The 17,569-nt window shown below is 43.1% G+C and overlaps 1 protein-coding gene across 9 annotated transcripts in view; it reads right to left on the bottom strand.

Annotated features, from left to right (window-relative positions):
• Positions 1-17,569, bottom strand: part of LOC111149312 (LIM domain binding 2) — a 381,228-nt gene that overhangs the window by 66,198 nt on the left and 297,461 nt on the right. For all 9 annotated transcript variants that reach the window (XM_022506302.1, XM_022506304.1, XM_022506303.1 and 6 more), the window contains exon 5: positions 16,972-17,055. In XM_022506302.1, the coding sequence (XP_022362010.1) occupies positions 16,972-17,055 (84 nt within the window). The remainder of the gene's footprint in view (positions 1-16,971; positions 17,056-17,569) is intronic.

Here is a 17,569-nt window from a genome sequence, read left to right as displayed (position 1 = left end):
AAAATTATAACATACATGGTTTTTGACTTGGCAATTTTATTTCCAGAAATTTCTCCTAAAAAATTCAGGTTTTTAGTAGCTCCTATGAAAAACCACATGTAAAAAGGTATCTTCACATCGTTGTTAATAGCAGAAAAAGATTAGACTAAAGCGTCTGTCAATAAAGCACTTAGTGAAATAAAATAGAGTCTATCTCTAGAGTGATAGACCTCCTTGGGATATATCTCTGCTGCTTTTATAAAGAATGCCACTGCTAAACACTTTGAACTGTATGTATCTTGTATTAGCATTTGTGTGTGAGTGTGTGCATGTATGGGGTTAAAAGCAATGCATGTTTGCATTTGTATAGAATGTCCCAGAAATAAAGACCAGGAACCTGGCAATGTTGTGTACTTCTAGGGAAGGAAACTGAGAGGTTGGGATGGGGTGTGAAAGCATACAGTTTTTGAGTTTTGCACTAGTATATGAGTACACTGTCTATTCAAAATATAAATAAGTTTTAAAATGAGATTATCAAGGTTGGTTAAGTCACTTGCAGTGCCTGGTACAAAGTCATGAGGCAATGAATGGCTGTTGTGTTTACAATTATGTGCTGAGTAGGAAGTGGATGATGATGGTGGAAAGTGGAAAAATCATAGAGCCAAATTATTGGTTCCCTTTGATATGGGGTCTTGTTTCGTAAATATTGGGATGACCTATACGAAATAGCCAATATTTGACAGTATTTGATTTGCAAAAAATAGCAATTTTGTATTACTCAACCCCAAATTATTTTCTTCTGTCTAAACTAGAATCTGCTAGTAACTGGGATGGTGGCTGTTCGTTCAATTATTTCTGGCCACCTAAACCCACACGGCTTCCAGATTTGGAAAGCGAGAGTTAAGAGAGTGTGCTGAATGATGAGGATCCTGAACTTAATGAATCAATTTGGTTCCTGAGTTTTGGGTAGTGAGTAGCTTGAATTGTCTAACAAAAGATATATTTAAAATTTTATTCAAAACTCCTTGATTTTTGAGTTAGGATAGCAGGAGTTTGGACACTGAGGCTTTGGTTAGTGAGTGAGGAGGAGTATCTGTTTTCACAGATAAGAGATAAGATAAGGAGAATCTTACAGCTTACAGAGCATTTTAAAAAAGTGGCCTTGGGTGGCTCAGTGGATTAAGCCTCTGCCTTCTGCTCAAGTCATGATCCCAGGGTCCTGGGATCAAGCCCCGCATTGGGCTCTCTGCTCAGCAGGGAGCCTGCTTCCCCCCCCCTCTCTTTCTGCCTGCCTCTCTGCCTACTTGTGATTTCTGTCTGTCAAATAAATAAATAAAATCTTAAAAAAAAAAAAGTGGCCTCATATGTTCTTTAGCTAGGGAAGGTAAGTGTTAGCCCACCCTTCACCCAATTTTACAGAAAAGGAACGGTTTCTGCTTTTAACAGCAAACCAGAACAGATGTAACACATTTGGTGTCGAGGAAATTGACAAAGGACTAGACCCACTTCTGGGGCATGGCTGCTTTCAATATTCTGACTATATTTCTTATTCTAAAGCAAGGTCCTTCCCGCCTCCCATCTGTTAGTGAGATACCCAATGTCCTAAAGCTCAGAAGTTGAATGTAAATGGTAGGGTTGCTATCAACTCACATATGTTTGTATATTCTGTTAATCAACATCATGAAAGCTTTCAATTTTCAATTTTTAAGCTTTCCACTCATGGTGAAACTGCTAAAAATATGATAGATGGCCACAAATTTCTTCTTTGGTAAAGCACTGACAGAATCAAAAAGGGGTACTGGGAAAGGAAGGAAGAGAAATGACTTCATTGGTTGGTTCCTAAAGCTACAGATACTTTTTCTAAGAAATCCACTCTGTGAGGTTTCTGGAGTTGAGTTCTACTCTTAGAACAAAAATTTCCATGATGATTCTTGGCACTATTGACCTAAAAAGCAGTAACTCCCCTACCTTATTTCACAAAGCTTGGGAAATAGGCAAAAAGAGAAGAGGGAGAAATTAGCGGGCTTCTTGGAGAGACTTCTAGTCTTAGGCTATGACTGGCCTATAAAAGATTTCAAGGGTGGGGTGCCTGGGTGGCTCAGTCAATTAAGCATCTGCCTTCAGCCCATGTCATGATCCCAGAATCCTGGGATCAAGGCCCACATTGGGCTTCCTGCTCCTCAGGGAGCCTGCTTCACCTTCTCCCTCTGCCTGCCACTTCCCCTGCTTGTGCTATTCCTCTCTGTCAAATAAACAAATAAAATCTTTGAAAAAAAGATTTTAAGGATATCAGAGGCAATGTATGTGAGATTCTCAATGAGCCGAGACTATTTAGTTTCAATAGAGAAATTGATAGCTAGAGATCAGAGCAGACCCAGACATAAAGTAAGTGCTCAATGAACATTTGTAAATTGAATGGATGTGAGTGGGTCCTGCAAACAGAGTACAAGACAAAAAGAAAACCAGAAACCATCCTACACTAAAAGGCAGACAGACTTGGGTGAGCCTATTGTTTTCAGTTTCTTCACTTCCAGCATGGGATTTATTAATACTTTACTTGTGGAATTTGCTAATGTTTTGTATTCCTTCTTTTTAAAATGCTTATGTAGAAGTCCTTAGAAGTCATGCTTATATCCTTTGTCTTACGGAGTAGGCAGACTAAATCAAATAACATGAATGACCCTCACCTAACTTCACAGACAAGGCTGTTTATGAATTGCAAAGAAGAACATCAAATCCTTAGAGGAAAGCACTATAGGTGTTCAGTTTGTGAGGTCAAGGATAGCTAACAGCCTTTCCATAAGCGTTCTCAAGTATTCCAAGGCTATGCTTGGGTCTGGGATTTTATAAATGGTTTCCTCTTTAAAAACCTTCAGTTTGTCAAGGAGTCCATCTGGAGCTCAGTCGACTTAAAATTATTGACTTTTTAGTCACTGAATATCAGGTCCTGTTGTAGACATCAAGGAAGAGAAACAAGGTTCCTGCTTTCAAAATATATCCCAGTGGCCTGAATGAAAGGTCAGAAGGATAAACAGCAGAACAACAGAAAGTCAAACTGATGACTATGCAAGATAATTAACCAGTGAAGATGCTACAGGAAAAAATAAGACAAATAATGAGGTATGGTAGAAGGTAGCTGGGGGTATCCAGGCCACTTGAGATGAGTTGGCCAGGAAGGAACTCATGGAGAAGATGATGTGCCCTGAGACCTGAATAATGGTGAGGCAGCCAAGCAAAAATATGGCCAGAGTATCTCAGGCAGTGGGAATGATGATGATGATGATAGAGCAGGTATTTACTAAGCACTTACTATGTGCCAGCCTTTATTTTAAGCCCTTTACCAGTACAATTTCATTTAATTCCCTCAACACTCATTGAGGTAAGGGACTACTGACAAGGAAATTGAGGCACTGAATGAGTAGACCATTGCCCAAGTTTCTAAAGCTAGAGAAATGATCTGATACAGAAGAACAGAGACTCTGCCACAGGGAGAAACTTGGTATGTATGCTAGAAAAGCAAAACAGCCTGGGGAACTGGACACTGCTACAGAATGAAGGTGGGGGCAGAAAGGGGATTGGGGTCATATCCCATAAGGCCTTCTGGACAACACAAGGATTCTGGATTTTCACTGGATGGTTTTAAGCAGATTATTAAGATCCACCTCAGAGGAATGACAACTTGATCTATGTCTTTAAAATAAATGTTCAGGTACTGGGGATAGTAGTCCAGGTGTTGGAGGGGTGAAAACCTAGTTGATGGGTAACAGCTTTGAGGTCTGGAATGTGGAAGAAGTCTGAGAGAAACACGGATATAAAACAATCATGAGATAAGTTCAGTCCTGGCATTGACCCCATTATGTGTAAGCGTCCCGAGTTCTATATCCATTGCATCTGTTGACAATTGCTTGTTGACAATTTGGCAGAATAGCTTGGTCATCTTAGTGGAAGTGACTGACCTCATCCAGCTCTTCAACCCAGCTCTCGTTAGGAGGTGACATTTCTGCAACATGACAGAGTTGTGAGGGCATTAGGCCAACATGGGATCCAGTCCCATCTGGCAATTTACCCACTGAATGATGTTAGATGAGTCCCATAAACTCTCTGAGTCTCAGTTTCTACTTCTGTAAAATGAGGTCATTAACACCTGCATTCTGTTGTGAGGATTCAATAAAACCAAGTCTATGTATTGCACATAGTAGGCACTCAACATCATCAGGTCAATGCCCTCCCTTCTCCTTTGGGTGGAATATGGCAGACATTGCAAATTTTACTTGTTTTCTCTTAATTATGGTATGCATTTATAGCTACTCCCAAGCTCATTATGTAGAGCAACACCAGTGACTGACCTCAACTCTTTCCCTCCCTTTCATGTACTTATTACCCACCTCTGTGTTTCTTGAACTCTGCTAGGGACAGATGATGAGGTCAAACAATCTAATAACTGTCACGGTATTTAAATAATTTGAGTTTTCTGTGTGCAGTAAGATGGTGCCTGTGCCAAGGTAAAGAGCAGCCCAAGACCAGACACAGAAAGCTTCTGGGCCTTATTTCTAAGGAGTAAGACCTCCCAGCCCCTCTTCATATTTTAGGCTACTTCCCTACCTATGCTCTGAAATTCAAACCATTCTTCCCTTGGCCCCTTCCCTGCATTTTCCTGACACATTTTTTTTTTACCCATTCTACTCAATTAGGAAGACTATTTATTTCCCAGGAGAATTAACTCTGGGTTCCATCTTGCACTTAACTGCAATCCCTCAGCTTTTCTTTCCCCGGACTGCCAATTTCCCACTTTATCATCCTCTTGATTTTCGGTATCTTGTTAAACAAAAATTTCTTTCTCTTTCTCTGTGTCTGAGACTGCAAAATTACTTTCTTTAATCCAAGCCCTATTTGTACTTTTAAGACCAAGAATTTTAGAAACATTCATGGCTCTGAAATTGTTTTCACTTAGGATTGCTCTGCTAAAATACTGTTGTTTGAGTGTTGCATTTGTGTGTGTGTGTGTGTGTGTGTATTCTTTTAATGTCTGATAGCCATTTCCTCTGGCTTGATTTTAGAAATCACTATTTTTTAGGCACTTGGATGTCTTTATGTTATGGTTATTTCATTTCCTTAAGAGTTAACTATTTTAATTCCCTTATCATACAGTCATATGTACTACTTTTCTATTTCCAAATGCAATTAAAAGTGCCCTTCGGGTGTTCCAAGTTTTAATCATTCTGTGTGTGAAGCATTCCCATGGCTCAGAAGTGCATTCTGTGCCTCCTCTCTGATGGAGCCTTTCTCTTAGGAGGAGGAGGATTAGGAGGACTGGAAGAGACAGGTTGAGGTGTGACAGCTTTGTTTCAGACGCCATTGTTTCCGATGCCAAATTCCTCACTTTTGAAAGCATTGGCTCTCCTGCCTGGGCCAGGGCCAAGAAACCAGTTCTCACTAGCAGTGGCCACGGACAGTGGTCCAGGAGAACAAGCCAGACCTGAGCCCAGGAAAGCACTGTTGCCCCAGACCGGCTTTGTGACCTGAGGCAATGATTGATTTCTATCTGTAAAATGGGAATAATCACACCTATCTCATTGTTTTATTGAGAACATAAAGAAATTCCTCAAAGCTAATGGTATTATGATGCTAATTATTATTCTGGATGGTCCTCAGAAAAACTGGAGCTCATCTTTGAATAGGTTTATGTCACAGTGCTCTGTATGCATGTGCTCACCGAACTGTGACATGTGCTTCTCTAGCCCTTGATTAGTGACCACCTGCCATGCAAGTTTGATAACACCTGAGCCTCTCTGTGTCCTAATCAGAGGGATGAGTCTGTGCACTTGGATGTCCTGGCAATGTCAGATTGTTATAGTATTTTAAAAGTTCTTCCTCTCATTTTCTGTACTTAATCATGGAGGGGGAACACTTTGCAAACCCGCCCTGAGCCATGGGCCTCATCTTGAATAGCACACTTTAGGCTGTGAGCCTTTTCAGAATCTAAAATGTGCAATCACTGTGGGAGGTCCAGAAGGAAGATATGCTGGTATGGTTCCTTACACCCTCCTCCCCCAAAACTTCAGTGTTTAAAAAGGGCTTCTGCCAGTCTGTCTTAGTGCATGAATGGTGAATGGTCTGCCCTGATCCCAGCCTGTTCTGACCACCAATAACTATGTGGTTCATCTCAATTGCTGAGCGGGGATTCCCGTTCCATCCTTGGGCTTGGCTTGGCATTTGGTGGGAAATAGGATTGGACTGTCATCCCTTCTTATGTCATAAGACCAAGTAAAATAACACGGCTGATGGTCAAAGTCTTATAAAAATTAAAAACAAAAAAACCCTTGGCAGACATACCCTAGAGCCCAGCAATTGCACTACTAGGTATTTACCCCAAAGATACAGATGTAGTGAAAAGAAGGGGCATATACACGCCAGTGTTCATAGCAGCAATGTCGACAGTCAAACTGTGGAAAGAGCTGAGATGTCCTTCAACAGATAAATGGATAAAGATGTCGTCCATATATACAATGGAATATTACTCAGCCATCAGAAGGGATGAATACCCACAATTTGCATTGACATGGATGAAACTGGAAGAGATTACGCTAAGTGAAATAAGTTAAGCAGAGAAAGACTATTATCATATGGTTTCATTCATATGTGGAACATCAGGAATAGCATGGAGGACCACAGGGGAAGGGAGGGAAAATGGAATGGGGAGAAACCAGAGATGGAGTCAAACCATGAGAGACTCTGGACTACAGGAACAAAACTGAGGGTTACAGAAGGGAGACAGGTGGGGAGATGGGGTAACTGGGTGATGAGAATTAAGCAGGACATGTGTTGTGATAAGCACTGGGTGTTATATACAACTAATGAATTGTTGAACACTACATCAAAAACAAATGATGTACTGTATGCTGGCTAACTGAACATAAAAAAAGAAGAAAAATCCTTGGCAGGATTCCAAATGTTGACTCCGCCACATTCATTCACTCTCCTAGAGGCCACTACATGTCATTCTGTTGGGGCTCATTTTCCAAAGCCAAGCACCCAATTCTTCCAGGCATTGGACTCTACTCCTTTGTTACCAGTAGAAGTTACATGCAGAGACCAATGTTCTTACAGTACAGTAATAACAACGAAAGTCTTCCTTCATGTGGGAAATTAGAGGTATGGGGTCAAAAACATTACTGTGAACCCCAGCTGCCTTCACACCCAGCTGATGATAACTGCTTATTTGAAGGGTTGGACTTATTCAACATCAACCAGAAGGTTATAAGTAGTACTGAAAATGCCCAGTGATAATGATACACCCTTGTAATCTCCGTTATACTGGGAAGAGGGTGCCCATAATATAGCAGGTGTCTCAGACTCCCTCTTGCCTCCTTCCTTGGCAGGTATTAATCAATTGCTTCTCTGTTTTCTGATCTATCACATGGCTTCAGGATATTGGCGTAGAATTCAGGACATGATCAACACACAGGAGATGATAAATGGGATGAGCCTCCCTTGGCTTTCTGGCATTGTAATTTAGAGTTAAGTGTGATTTTCACGTGTATTATCATTTCAACCCTCACCTCTGATGATTCATGATGTACATAATCAGAAAACTGGGACTTCAAAGAATTAAGGCAGCTGGTGAATATCATACAAGAAGCAAGAGGTGAAAGTGAAAGCTGAACTCTGACCCACTGACCTCAGACAGCAAAAGGAGGGACTGGTACTTATTATGTTCCTTCTGAGTGCCAGGCTTTTATAAACCATAACTTGTCTAATCTTATAATTCGTGCCATCCTGTGAGACATTCTTTCTGATTTCCAGATAAGGAAGTGGAGTTCTGAGAACTGGAACAACTTGTTCAAGGCCTTTACAGATAATAAGGGGATGAGAATTTGAACCAACATTTCTCTGAATCCAAAGCACATTTATTTTTCTTAGCACACGGACTCCACAGTCCAACCTCTGCTTGTAGAAAGCACCACCCAGAGCAGGAAATGGCAAAGGTGTTTGGAGGAATGGTATCAACGACAGTGGCAACTTGAACATGATTTCAGTGCTCGACATTTAGAGAAATGATTAAATAAACACTATGCTATCACCACACTGGAATATTTGCCACTGTTATAAACGGATAATATGATGACTATGTAGAAACATGCAGAAGTGTTTACCAAATAACATTAAGAAATCATATGTATACTGATTACATTTATGCAGAAATTATGCATATGAATGGATAAACAGTAAGAGCAAACACAAAGAAAATATCTTTTGGCTGGGATATAGGATAATAAGATGTTTTAAAGTCATGTTAAGCATAATGCAGAAAAAAAAAGTTTATGGATCTCAACATCAAGAAAATCTGGCCAAAGAAAATAGACAAAAATAATCACCCATGAGGGTATTTGTCTCGGAGATTTGAAAGAACACATTTCCAAAATAATGAAAAGGGCATAATGGCATTTAGAGTAAAAATTAAATACTGATTCAGAGCAAGTGGAAGTAATGCTATTAGAATAAATATTTCACAGCAGGAACTATGAGAATTTCAGGGGGAATTTTGCACACTAGAGAGGTCTGGAGGCCACATGCCATGTTTTCCTTTCATTTCCTCAATGTATCCAATTTTTCTGCTCTTTCCTTGTGAGGTTCTAGGTAGTGATGTTGAAAATCAATCACACACATTTTTCCCCCTAGATACTATTGGGCAGGTGAATTCACCTTAATTCTATTGTGTTTTGGGGGGCACTGGAGGGGGGTGGGTGTCATTTAAAATCTAGTTTCCATTTACCAAACTCCCCTCTAGCAACCATCCATTCTGGAGACATTGACTGGTGCTGATTGCAGTCTAGAGCTTGTGAGGCTCTAGAAGCACAAGGCAATCAAACAGTCTTCAGGTTGCTGTGTGTCTGTTGGAGGAGACAGGTGAGTCGAGTGTTAGTTCTTACACAGAACCTACCCAGACCTAAGCAAGAGACCATGTGCACAGAGCTCTAGGAGTAGTGGAGAGGAGCAGCTGCCCTGGTGGAGAGGCAGAGAGTCTCAGAGGAGGTGAGGGACAACTGAGTCCTGAAGGATGAGAAGGAGGTGGTCTGGTAATCCTGGATGGGAAGAGGAGGGTAAGAACAGTGTGAGAGTTCACTCCCAGAGAGTGAGTGAAATAAAGTCCTATGGTACCAATGCATAGAGGCAACAGACACACAGCATAGACACACAGACACACCAGAGCTGCCAGTGGTTTGTGGGGATACAGTGTGACATGTGAGATGGGGAAGGAATGTGGGGTGAGGCTGGGAAGCAGCATGGGCTTAAGGGTGGAGGGCCTTGAGTGCCAAGGTCAGACAACGTTGTGATGCAGACCAATCTGCTAGTGCACTGGTAACTGCAAACAGGCCGATTTAAGTCATATGCTGAGAACAAGGAGGAAGGGTATCCTCAAGGATATTGGGAGAGGAGGGAATTCTGGGATGCCCAGGTCCCCAGCTGAGGGGCCAGCATGAACTGTAAATAGACCTACTTGTTCCAGTATCTTTAGCTCCTTGGGAAAAGGGTTATACCTTATCCATTCTTGTCAACACCCCACCCCCATCCCCTTTTGTGCCTGGTACATAATAGATGTCACCAAAATATCTCTTGGTTTAGATGACTGACTTAAAACTTAAAAACAAAACCAGAGTATCTTAAACACTCGAGGAGAGAGACAACTGTAAAAATCAATGTCTCCCTGCAGTGTGTTAAGCATGCAAGGACCATTCCCTCTATTGTTGATAGGAGATAAACGAAAACAGCTCTTTCCACTCCTGGCATCCTGGAAGTTTGCATGCTGCAGGTTTTCTTTAAATGCTTAAAGCATGGGGCACATGGGTTAAGTGTCTGCCTTCAACTCAGGTCATGATCCCAGGTTCTTGTGACTGAGCCCCAAATCCTGCTTCTTTTTCTTCCTCTACCCCTCCCCCTGCTTGTGCTCCCTCTCTCTCAAATAAATAAAATCTTAAAAAAAAAAAAAAAAAAGAAAGAAAAGAAAAGGAGTGCAACTCTTGATTTTGACTCAGATCATGATCTCAGGGTCATGAGATCAAGCCCAGCTTCAGGCTCCACACTCAGCATGGAGTCTACTTGACATTCTCTCTCTCCTTCTGCCCCTCCCCCTGCCTGGGTGTATGCACTCTCTCTTCCTCTCTATCAAATAAATAAATAAGTAAATAAATCTTAAAGCAAATTAAAAAATAAAAATAAATGCTTCAGGACATGGTTTCTGCCTACCCCCATTCTTTTTGTGGAATAGGAAATGAAATCAACATCAATTATTTCTCTTTCAATTTGAAAATTGAATTCGTTACAGCTATTTAAAAATAGAAAACAGTTACTGCATACAGTAAACATTCCCATGCAAGAAGTGCTTATAAGAAATTTGAAATGATGGCAATTTCCAACCCTGAGTGAGAAAGGGCTTTCATTCTGATGAAATAAAAGGCAAGAATTAGGAAGAAGGACCAGGCTACAGGGTGTGTTGTCCCCAGGGGCTCTTCTCAGAAGCTCTGGGTGCAGGGGGCTCCAATGAATGACTCGACTTCCCGTGATCCTCACGAAAGCACTTGACAAATGAGACCTGGGACCTCCACATGCCTCCATCTCACTAGAATCCAGAGGAGGATATAATACCCCATTTTCCAGATAGGGGAAACTGAGGCTCAGAGTGGTCAAGTAACTTGTCCAGGATCACACAGCTAGCAAGTGGCTGAGTTCAAATACATAATCCTGTATGTTTGGCCCCCAAACCCAAGTGTCAGCATGAGATATTTCCCTGACTATGTTGTGTTCTTACTGGAACAAGAAGACTCACTCTAGAACCATGCCACACAGCTCAGCTATACATTTTGGGCCATAATACCCACTTCGTGTGGGTACCTAAAGCAAACTCAAAACTTACATTCCAGCCATGGACACTGCCTAGAGAGTTCCCCAAACTCACCAGCTTTCTCCATCTGTCTCTGTTACCACCTGTGGTGGACCCTCCATCTAGTCTACCTGGGACCATCTACTTGTCATTCAGAATCAATGCATCTCCTCGTTGAAGGCTTTCAGCTCCCATATCTACCCTCTAACAACCTCTCCCCTTTTTGTGCTTGGACTCAGGCTGTGAGATCAAATCCCTACTGTACCACTTACTAGCTCTGTGACTTTAAAAAGCTACTTCTCTGTGTCTCAGTTTCCTCCCCTGAAAAACAGGACTAAAAAGAGTCTCTGGAACCCTCTTACACTGTTGGTGGGAATGCAAGTTGGTACAGCCACTTTGGAAAACAGTGTGGAGATTCCTTAAGAAATTACAGAGTTACCCTATGACCCTGCAATTACACTACTTGGTATTTACCCCAAAGATACAGATGTAGTGAAAAGAAGGGCCATCTGTACCCCAATGTTCATAGCAGCAATGGCCACAGTCACCAAATTGTGGAAAGAACCCAGATGTCCTTCAATGGATGAATGGATAAAGAAGGAATGGTCCATATATACTATGGAGTATTATACCTCCATCAGAAAGGATGAATACCTGACTTTTGTATCAACATGGACGGGACTGGAAGAGATTATGCTGAGCGAAATAAGCCAAGCAGAGAGAGTCAATTATATGGTTTCACTTACTTGTGGAGCATAAGGAATAACACGGAGGACATGGGGAGATGGAGAGGAGAAGTAAGTTGGGGGAAATTGGAGGGGGAGACTAACCATGAGAAACTGTGGACTCTGAGAAACAAATTGAGGGTTTTGAAGGGGAGGGTGGTAGGAGGTTGGGTGATCCTGGTGGTGGGTATTATGGAGGGCACATACTGCATGGAGCACTGGGTGTGGTGCATAAACAATGAATTCTGGAACACTGAAAAGAAATTAAAATTTTTTTTAAATTAAAAAAAAAGAGTCTCTGGTTCATAAAGTTGTTGTGAGCATCACAAAAAAAAAAAAAAAAGCCTTCCTGCCAAGTACCTAGCAACAGTACCTGGTACCTAGTAAGTGCTCAATAAATGTTAGTGACTACATTGATCACTGTACCCGGGACAGATTTCTCAACCAGCACAAATTTGGTTTTCTTTGGTACCTGATGTACAGTGACGTCCTTGAAAGTTGTGGAGACCTGGCACAAAGAAGGTGTCTAATAGATGCTTGCGGAGTGAACAATGAATAGTGAACAAAGTGGATCTGGTGGGAGCGACAAGATTGCACAACCAGGTTTCATTGACTTAGATGCCCTGATACTATCAAGCCGCACCCTGCCTTCCTGTGGTGGCTGGACCGGATCTTTTTCTAAAATGCCAGGGCACAACAGGACTTGCTGCTTTCCAGCAAACATGCCAAAGGATGTGTTTCCAAATTCCTAGCTCCTTGTCCCCATTCCTAGGTCTCTAGTTTCCTCCCTAGAATGACTGACTGAAGGGTACCATCACCCTATAGTGGGAAACAACCTTCCTCCCTAGGAGTCGGTGGACATGTTTTGTGAAATGTTTCACCCACTTTCCGGGAGTGCCTGATAGCCATAAGGCAATGCCCCTCCCCCTGCAGGCCTGTCCCCACCCCAGCCTGGACAACTACCACGGGGACACTCAACCAGTCAGCCCTGGTCTGCCAGAGGTCCATGAGGCAGGAAGTGGGACCACATCTCATCAGAGCCCGATCCCTGCTCGGCGACCGCCAGCTGCTGCTCCACTGGGACGGGAGAGCCAGCCGCCGCCACACCTCTCAGCACAGAGCACCTCCAGCCTTATTATGCTGGGAGGAGACAGGAGGCAATGGCAGGCAATTTGACAACTCAAATCAAATGACAGCATCTGTTCTGTTGTCACTTCCAAAGCATCAGGTCACCAGAGTCCCTTCCAAAGTGCTGCCCAGTGAATGTCCGAGTACGGAGCCATCACCGGCATTCGCAAGCTCAAAAGGCATCCATCGTGCTTCACTTGCTCCTTCCTCGAGCGAGGAGCCACCCCCGTGAGCTCCGCGGAGCCCCTGACTGCAGACCTCCACGAGAAGGATTTGGAATTTCACGGTAGTGGGAGAACTTGTTTGGGCGAAGCTAGATGACTGAAATTGCTTACTTTCTGCACTGCTTAACTTTGTTACATGAAAGACGCAGCATATTGAAATTTCAGATGTCTGGAGCATTTAAAATCTCTAGCCCTCCTTTCCAAAGCAGGATGCATTGATTTAAAGAAAACACTTCTGCTATTTAGAAGGCCTTGGATTAATATTTGTCAACACATGTGTCTGACCTTTTTTTCTGATCTGGGCGTAGTTTTGAAGCTCCTCGTTAACTAAACAATACCTCAAATAACCCCCTGAGGTTGGAGGCAAAGGCCTGGCTCCTCAGAAGGATGGGAGAGTTCTAGGTTTTTGTTTTGTTTTGTTTAAGATTTTATGTATTTATTTGAGAGAGAGGTATAATGAGAGAGAGAGAACATAAGGGGGGAGGGTCAGAGGGAGAAGCAGGCTCCTGACTAAGCAGGGAGCTTGATGCAGGACTCAATTCCAGGACTCAAAGATCATGACCTGAGCCAAAGGCAGTCACCTAACCAACTCAGCCACCCAGGCACCCAGCTCCAGATTTTAAAGCAGTTTTATAAATGAATGCACTGGGCGATTGCTCAGCTGTCTTATGAATATCGATTGGTAAGAGCACTAAGGAAATCGTTGATCCCAGTTCTAATCTAAAAAAACTTTGTTTTTCATTCTTAGTAACCACTACCCAGGCCAGGTCTCATCATGGAAATGCCCATGTGTATGGTTTTGGGAACTGAGTGTGAGGCTCTGTTCAGCCTTGACTTGCCAAGTGGTTCACAACTACCCATAGTTATTTCTAGGAGGGGTCCCTTCTGTCTGGAGACCAGGGGACCCCTCCTGGCCTCCCACAGAGCCCTGTAGGCCCTTCCTTGTCACCACACCTCACTGGAACTATGGCTGACCACACTTCGCTGGCCTCCCCCTGCCCTGGAAAGGGCCACATCTTCTCCACGATGAAGGTCCCACACCTGGCGCAAGGCCATGAAGACAGAGTGGGCTCGATGAAAGAGTCCTGATGAATAAGTGATGGAGGGAGTGAAGAAAGGAAGGAATGGAGCCAGGAAGGGCAAGCAGCTGCTGAGCCAGGATACATAAGCAGAGGAAGTAAAAGGGTGTTGAGTGGACCCAGAGCAAGAGAAGAGAGCCAGATGCCATGTTGCTCTCCATGGTTCCAGTATGAACAACAATGATGGACACATAGTGGGTGCTCAATCAATCATGCCAGTGAGCACTAACTGGGTGCTTTCTGTCCGCAGACCTTGTGCTAACCTGTTTACATGGATTGTCCCACTCAATCTGCACATGAAACCCTACAAGGAGCTGTCATTAGTTTGGCAAAGTGGATTAAGTCCCAGTGAGAGATGATGCAGACTCCCCTGTCAAGGCAGGAGAGACACAGTCCGATTTCTGTCAGTATCATTGTTCTCCATTCCTCCTAGAAAGGCAGCAGAGATCTTCATGAAGCTCATGGATTCTAGAGCCACACTGCCCGAGTTCAAGTCCCAGCCCAGCCGTTCCGTGGTAGAAGGCTGGGTGACTGAGTTTACTTACTTGCACTCTCTACGCCCGGTTCTCTCACACAAATGGTGCTAGTGCACAGGGACCATTGTGAAGACTAGTGAAGTCATGACATGCATAAGAGCAACATTTAAGTGGTAGCCTTTGAAACATGATTCCATATTGTGCAAACCCACACGCATCTTCCTCCTGTTGCTGTTGGGAGAAGGGGTTGGTGCCAATGCCTGCCACTTCCCCCTCTTTGCAAGTATGATCTTCTCAGTTTTTGTGGGTTAAAAGCAGACAATTTTAGAACGTGGGAGCCAGGTGGGCCTCGTTGACCCCAAGGTAAAAGTCAACATTTAACTGATGATGATAATAAGAAGAGCTAGGGAAAGGGGGGGAAGGAAATTTAGCATTTATTGATCTGTGTTAAATGCAGCTAAAAGATATAATAGTTAATCTGTCCAGATTTCACCAGAGGGTGAGTGACCAAGTCTAGGATAAAATCCAAAGTTCCAGATTCCGATGTGGGGTCAGCTGAGGACACACAGTATGAAACATCTTTATCTGCCTGAAGAGAGGCATCTTCAGATGGTTTAAAAGAACCACTCATGGTCTCTAACAAGATGAAATGCCTAGCAGTGGAGGGCAGTCTTCTGAATTTCTGTGGCTAGAGCATGCCATAGACCTCCACTTTCCCAGGCCTTGCTACCCACTCCCACTACACCAGTGGTGCCATGGGGGCCCCTCTAAAGGTAGAACCTGGGAGTATGGAAGAACCTAGCTCTAACTACCCTGCCTGTCTACCCACCCTCCTGGGCAGTCTCTGGTTTCCCTCTGAGTGGGAACCATAGGACCATTACTAGAGAGCAACCTGGTTCAGGGCTGCCAAAATGGGGGTGGTGATGGGGCCAAGTAGAGGGTGGCAGGAGCAAAACTGACTCCAGCTCTTGCTGTGCCTATATTTGGACCTAGGGCATGTAGGCTGGATAGAAAATAGCTTTTTACCCTCTACTCAGGAGGGGGATACTACCATGCTGATATTTAATCTTTTCAGAAGCTCCTGGCCTGGTAGCCCAGCCAGCCAGCTGTTCCAAGACCTGGTTCATAAGTTACTTCCCCTCCCACCTCTCCTGGCTTCTCGCTCCATGTCCCAGCATCATTCACCTGCTTGGAATTCCATCTTGTAATCCAGGCCCCTTCTTTTCCCTCTAATGTGAATGTCCTTCCTGACCCCTTCCTGGCATTACCTTTATTCATTCTTTCACACTCAAGTTAGGCATAATGTCTTCCACAAAGCTTCTCTGATGTATTCTTCTGAGAGGTCTCCATTTTGTACTCCCATAATTCCACTTGAAAATTTCAACCAGGATTATTTACCATTTTGTTTATAATTTCTCTCTATGGGTCTGGCCCTCATAGGAGTGGGCTTCTTGATGGCAGATACCATGACTTTTGTCTTTGAATCTTCATTCTCTAGCCTAGGACCTGGCACATTGCCATGAGTGCGTTACTTGGAAGACTTTGTTCAAATCATTCTTAATTCACTAAAGAGAAAGTCCGGCCAAAGTACTTCAGCATTTAGACATACACAAAATGACTGGTTACAGAGGGTTAGGAACACAAAGCAAAATTCACAGACCGACACAGCGCTTAGGGATCAAGAAACAAGAGTATAAACTCCATGATGGGTAGGGGGCTGGAGAAGTGGCAGCACAATGACAAAGAGGGAGCTTTGGAGAGGCAAAGGAATGTGGAGCACACCCACTGACTTCTTGTACAGTCTGGAGGACAATGCTTGCTTTATGAAGGAAACCATATCCTCTACCTGCAACAGGATGACTGTAATTCTACACCACAAACCAGAGTGACAGGTGTTTCTGTTTAAGACCAAATATAGAAGCCATAGTTACTCTGTAGGCAGAGAATTTTGCCTAACTCTTAATTTTTAAAGATCAAAACTGACTTTATATCCAACCCAGAAAATCTGTTCCATGTTACACAGAGAGTACCGTAGAAGACTTAGAAATATCTGTGTTCCACCATTGAGCTGAACTTCAGGGGATGCTCTCTGGAGGGCACACTGAGTCTACTCAGGGACACTCCCTGGGTGGAGACACAGAAGCAGTGAACACAATCATACATCAGAAACTTGAGACAACCAAGAGGGGCAGAGTGCCAAAACATTGTATGAGCAGACATCGCTGGCCTTTGAATAATTAACTCCAAGAGTCATACAAACAGAGAGAGGAAATTCAACTTTGATGAAGTCTAGGTTTGCTGCTTTGTTAATTAAACCCCATCTTCCATTGAAAACACACACACAAACACACACACACAGTGGTGTAAGACACATGTATTGTGCTCTATTTCCTCATTTTAACTTCTTGGTTCAAGATACATATACACCTCTAAAGCACTTTTCAAATTCACCAGGAAATGTAATCATCCCATTGGTCTTACCCTGAGGTAGTTGAGGGTGAAATTTGTTAGTCCCATCCTAGTGATGTTTTTGGACAGCTGATCCAGGACCTGAGGATCTTGTGCCTAAACAAGAAAAAACCATATATTTTATCTCTGTAAGATGGTGCCAAGAAAGTCTCAAACTAGGCTAAGTTGCTAAAAAATGCAATCTCAACACTGTCAGTTTGTCTCAGAGGGGAGGTTGCTGGAGATAATTTAATTTACATTTTGAAAACACTTGCATATAATGGCTCAAGGACATTTTTGGATCAATGATGCAAGATCTGTTGCCAGGTAGAACCAAAATGAATCAGGCATGCTTTTAGTCCTTGGGAGAAACAACCTTACTTCCTCTGTGAGAGGCCCCCGTGTCTTCAGAAGGAGGGTCATTAAGCTCTGTCAGGACACTGTCTAGTCTCTGGCACTCAGCAGAGAAGGCAGGGTCCATCTCTGGCTTTCATAGAGCCAGGCTTTAGGACTGGCCTTTGTTTTCAGTTGTGATAGTACTGTGTTTGACAGCTTGGAGTCCAAGACTATATCTGAAAACTTTACCACTTGTATGAAATTTTATATATATATATGCATATATATATATAAA

The sequence above is a fragment of the Enhydra lutris genome, unplaced genomic scaffold (assembly GCF_002288905.1).
Source record: "Enhydra lutris kenyoni isolate GAN:26980312 unplaced genomic scaffold, ASM228890v2 scaffoldscaffold21, whole genome shotgun sequence".
Classification (NCBI taxonomy): Eukaryota; Metazoa; Chordata; class Mammalia; order Carnivora; family Mustelidae; genus Enhydra; species Enhydra lutris.
This window is presented reverse-complemented; position numbering and strand designations above follow the sequence as displayed.